The 6,000-nt window shown below is 38.4% G+C and overlaps 1 protein-coding gene across 1 annotated transcript in view; it reads right to left on the reverse strand.

Moving 5' to 3' along the window:
* LOC121380591 (1,4-alpha-glucan-branching enzyme-like) overlaps nt 1–3,173 on the reverse strand; it is a 29,486-nt gene extending 26,313 nt beyond the window's left edge. The window contains exon 1 of the mRNA XM_041509475.1: nt 3,046–3,173. Within this exon, the coding sequence (XP_041365409.1) occupies nt 3,046–3,146 (101 nt within the window). The 5' untranslated portion in view covers nt 3,147–3,173. The remainder of the gene's footprint in view (nt 1–3,045) is intronic.
* Between the last annotated feature and the right edge of the window lie 2,827 nt (nt 3,174–6,000).

Here is a 6,000-nt window from a genome sequence, read left to right on the forward strand (position 1 = left end):
GGACAGACAGTAAAGTAAAGTTTGTTTTATTTAACGATGCCACTAGAGCACATTGATTTTTTATCTTATCATCGGCTATTGGACGTCAAACATATAGTCATTCTGACACTGTTTTTTAGAGGAAACCCGCTGTCGCCCCACAGGCTATGCTTTTACGACAGACTACAAGGGATCTTTTATGTGCACTTCCCACAGGCAGGATAGCACAGACCATGGCCTTTGTTGAACCAGTTATGGACCACTGGTCGGTGCAAGTGGTTTACACCTACCCATTGCACCTTGCGGAGCACTCACTCAGGGTTTGGAGTCGGTATCTGGATTAAAAATCCCATGCCTCGACTGGGATCCAAACCCAGTACCTACCAGCCTGTAGACCGATGGCCTAACCACGAAGCCACCGAGGACAGACAGATGAAACCTATAGTGCCCTCCGGTTGGACCAGTAGGGGACTAACCATTTTTTTAATATTTTTTTTTAAACAATATGATATACCAGAATTCAGAGTGCCCACTGGACATGCAATGTAACATTGAAGTTTGTTTTATCACAAGAGCACATTGAATTATTAATCATTGTCTATTAGATGTCAAACATTTGGTAATTTTGACAAAAGGTCTTACAGAGGAAAGCAGGATTATTATATGCACCATCCCAAACAGGATACCACATACCACGGCCTTTGACATACCAGCTGTTGTGCATTGGCTGGAATGAGAAATGGCCCAATAGGCCCACCGACAGGGATCAATCCCAGACTGACCACACATCAAATGGGCACTTTACCACTGAGGTATGTCCCGCTCCTGGACATGCAATGAGTCGCAGACTGATCCAGATTCATGTACAAGAAATTATTGAGGTGTGGGGGGTGGGTGTGTGTCTAGACTTCAACGAGTGAAGTTTCAAGTGAGTTTGAGTCATATGCTCCCCTGGAAAATATACCAAACAAAACGAAAATGTCTTTTGAGCAGCCTGGGCATTTCGATCCACAAAATCAACCCTGTACCCACACCTGGGATTGCCCTCATCCCAACCAGTGTTCCAAGACTGGTCGCTGTTGTATAATGTGCTTGATCATTTTATTACTATTCCGTGTATAAAACTACTACTGTGTCATAATTATTAGTGAAACAAACTTTTTAATCCTTACTTGGACCAACAAACAAAATCCTGAGAATTAATACAATCAAAAGTACATATGTTTATAACTAGCTCACTGAATGAATGAATGAATGAATGAATGAATGAATGAATGAATGTTTAACAACACCCCAGCACAACAAATACACATCAGCTATTGGGTGTCAGAAAAGGTAAGTATATGGAAATACTCACTGAAGGAAGAAAGAAGGATAACTATAATTGATACATGTTACCAGTATTTATAATTTTCATGTATGGAAAGACAAGGGATGACACTTTGTCATGTGCTTACGGTTTGGTTGCCATAAATTAATAAAACTTTTAATCCTGTCTTAACAGTGTTTTAAGTGATTTTTTTTCCCATTTAGGTTTATGTGAAGAAAAATTAAATTTGAAAATAAAACTTAACAAAAATGTTAATGTATTCTGACAGTTGAAGTTTGACCAAATCTGCTACATTTTTTCAGTAAAGTTCTGCATTAAAGTTTCGTGTTTAGGTCAGTTTCTCACCATGGGTCTGTATGCCTGTGTGATACAATGAATGAATAAATGAATGTTTTATTTCACTATGCCCTCAATATATTAAAATGTTTGACATACAAGGACATTTTTCTAAAAACATTTGATGATCAAATGTCTGCACTTTTGAGACTTGTAACAAACAGTACCGGGTACGAAGGAAATATTTTATTTAACGACGCACTCAACACGTTTTATTTATGGTTATATAGCACCAGACATATCGTTAAGGACGACATAAATATTGAGAGAGGAAACCCGCTGTCACCACTTCATGGGCTACTCTTTTCGATTAGCAGCAAGGGTTCTTTTATATGCACCATCCCACAGACAGGGTAATACATACCACAGCCTTTGATATACCACTTGTTGTGCACTGGCTGGAACGAGAAACAGCCCAATGGGCCCACGTACGGGGTAGGTGACATAGTATGGTATTGGTTTTTTAAAAAGTGTAAAAATGCCATATTATACTCCTATTCGATAAGACCATGCATGATGCATCAGAGTGTGAGAGTTATACACCATCCTATCTGTGAGAAAGTGCTGTTTTACCAGTAGGAATAGACAGTACTGTGACAGCAAGTTAGCTCCTTCTCTCAATTGATCAAATGTCAATGCAACCATAAGATTATAAATGGTGGTAGCCTGTAGTTTACAAATTAATCTGGAGCGACATAGTAAGTGTTAAAGGGACATTCCCGAGTTTGCTGCAATTTTTAAGATGTTATCGATTAACAGAGACTTTTTAACGATTTTAATTACATATTCAATATGTTTCTGCATAAAATATTAGTGGATGTATATTAAATGTGTTTCTGATAGTTGTAATATTTGTACTAGGTTAAATTTCATCTTATTTCCTAAAATATTGTTTTTTGGTATGTACGAAATTATTTGAAGACAAAATCCAGTTTGGGCTTCTTACACACATTGAATATACAGACACTGATATTCTAAATAAGAATATATATTTAATATGCAACTTTAATCATAGAACTATTTTATTAGTCGGAAAAATGTTACAATGCAGCAAATTCAGGAATGTCCCTTTAAGAAAAGTATTGACTCAACGTGTCCCGTGCACTATTTACAAATGTGTTGAGGTGTCAAACACGTAAGTTAGCCTATTACTTTTCTTTCATTTAGAAAAGGTATTTTAAAAATCCATTATTTACTCCTTTTTTAAAGCTATAATATTTATACATGTATATATATTTACTTTATTTAGTTATTAACGTTTATATTTTTATAACAATTGGTCTATCTGAAACTATTAGAAAATACAAGGTCAAGGTCAAACGCATCAACGTCAGTGCATCATCTTGAAAAGAAAATAGTTAATAGAGGCTAACATTTAGCTAAACTTCTCGGTAGTGTACCTTCTTCGAATTTCACGTTCGTGCGGTTTTAAATAGCTATCTAGGCGAAACAATGTTTCTATCTCAGGAACTTCTACATCGCCATCTCCACTTCCCTCCATGACCTTCACTCAGTGTAGACACCGGTCGTGAGTCGTGACACCGCATTCGGAAACTATCGGATAAATTCGTTAAAAGACAATCGGATCCGAAGATTACCGAATGACGAGAAATGGAAACATTTGAGTTCGGGTGTAAGTTCGAGTTAAATGTCAAAGTTGTACCAAATTAATTTTCATTGCCGGTAATGTTAACATTTTTTAATAAAACTGATATTTATAAGTAGTGTATCAAGTTAAAATTAGTTTTTGTTTAACGACACAAGTTACAAGTAGAGCACACTGATTTATTAATCATCGGCTATTGGATATATCGGATATATCAAGCATTTGGTAATTCTGATATAGTCTAAGAGTCAAGAGAGGGGAAACCTGCTACATTGTTCCATTAATAGCAAGAGATATTTTATAAGCACCATCCCACAAACAGGATAACACATGCCATGGCGCCAGTCGTGGTGCTCTGGCTCAGTGGCTGGAACGAGAAATATCCCAATGGGACCGCCGACGAGGATCAATCGTTGACCGACCGCTTTACCACTGGACGTCACGTCCCGTCCCTACGTAGTGTATCAACACACACAGGCAGAACATGTATAAAAAGTGTGACACCTTACATTTGATCTACCTGCAAGAGAATGGGGTTTAAGAGATTTAAAAAATATATTTTTGCAACCCCCCCAAAACACCCCCCCCCTTTAAAAAAAACAACCCCATCACAACCCCCTCTTTGTTATACCTCATTTTTATTTACGGTTATATGGCGTCGGACCACACAGATATTGAGAGGAAACCCGCTGTTGCCACTTCATGGGCTACTCTTTTCGATTAGCAGCAAGGAATCTTTTACATGTACCATCCCACAGACAGGATAACACATACCACGGCCTTTGATATACCAGTCGTGGTGAACTGGCTGTGGTGAAAAATAGCCTCTCAATATAACGCGCCACTGAGCAAAATTCTGTGTGATCAAGGGCAGATGCAGGATTTTTCTAAGGATAGGTGCAACATTTAAACAGGATGCAGGGTCTATAGTATTCAAGACACTTAATTTTCAGGGGAACTTCGAAATAATATATAGCCTATATGGGAATCGATCTTCGACCGGCCGTGCATCAAGCGAACGCTTTACCACTGAGCTACGCCCCGCCCTTTGCGCTGGGGGATACAATGAATGTTTTATTTCACGGTCACTCTATGCATTACTTGTAATTACGATTATAGACTATGGCGTCAGACAGTTGGTTAAGGACCACACAGACAATGAGAGAGTTAAATCCGCTTCCGCCACGCATTGAGTTACTCTTGATTAATTAGCAGCAAGGGGTCTTTTATATGCAACATCCCACAGACTAAATATACATACCAAGCCTTTTGTCACACCAGTTGTGGAGCACTTGCTGGAACAAGAAATAACCCAATGGATCCATCGACGGGGATCGACCCTGTAGACTAACCGCGCACCGGGCAGTTTATACTACTTTACTTTAACTTTGTGCTGCCGTTTTCATTTAAATTTTGTTTATATACTTTTTGAAGCCATCCATGGGCTTGTCAGCTGTAAGGTATACTGAGTATTCATGACGAGTGCCATCGGGATCTACCTAACTTTTGCAAACACAAAAAGTATTATCACCATTTTGATAGTGATTCATTAGAGGATATATATATATCTACCTAGTTGTATTCTGAAGAAATACCTTTTTTTGTGTAAAGATATGTCAAACCAGTCTTGAAAATGGCAACTCGTTTTGCAACAGACGATCGAAGTAGGACGTGTCATAATATTAGATTTTGGCTACAAATCCTGTATGAAGCACCTGACAGTTATTCAATTCATGGGGACGACCTTATCAAATCATCCCACAAGTTGTCTTTTGTAAGTTAATTGAATCCACACGCTTTAAAGATTTTGTCGTTCTGATTTACAACACAAACAGTATTATCAACTGAAGAATTAGTCATCAGGCATCATTCAGAGAGCATATCGTCTGATACTCGTCGCAGATTAAAGAAAATATAAAATATAAATCTATATAAATCCTAGTCCTAGTAAAGAAGACGTGCACAAAGTCTGCCAGATACAGTGAATCCTCACATTGTTTTTTGCACAAATTATTGGCGCAGCCCATGACTCCAAACATGAATGAAAACATGTGACGCATTGTCCTTTTTGGGTAGATCGATTCCCGTCGATGGGCCTATTGGGCTACTTCTCGTTTCACCCAGTGCACCACGACTGGTATATCAAATACCGTATGTGGTATGTGCTATCCTGTCTGTGGACTGGTGCATATAAAATATCCCTTACTACTAATGGACAAATGAAGTGGGTTTCCTTTCTAGGACTATTTTTATGTCAAAATTACCAAATGTCTGACACCCAATAGCCGATGATTACTAAAGCAATGTGCCGTAAGCTATAAAAGAACCCTTGCTGTTAAAATGAAGTACCTTCTATGGTGAGGTTCTTCTCTAATGCTAGAAATGAATCAAAAGGAAAATCATTTTTATCACATTAACGGATATGCTGTTGTAATCAGACACATCACAGGCGCGTGTTCGGGAATTATAGTGGGGGGTCTAGACTGTGGCGACTCGAGTTTATAATGGGGTTGAGTCATGCTAGCTAGGAAAATATATCGAGAATAAAGAAAATTTCCTTGAGCAGGGAGGGGTTTGACTGCATGATAAACTACGGCTAAATTGTGTCCGACATATTTATTTCGACATTTGGTCGACAGAGAATCCTGCTGCCGCCACAGACTAACTACCAGTGGTGGATCCAGAAAATAACATTTGGCCGAGATTCCTAAAGTGATTTCTCGGATTCTCCAAATGTAACCGTTGTAAA

Source organism: Gigantopelta aegis, chromosome 9 (assembly GCF_016097555.1).
Source record: "Gigantopelta aegis isolate Gae_Host chromosome 9, Gae_host_genome, whole genome shotgun sequence".
In the NCBI taxonomy this organism is placed as follows: Eukaryota; Metazoa; Mollusca; class Gastropoda; order Neomphalida; family Peltospiridae; genus Gigantopelta; species Gigantopelta aegis.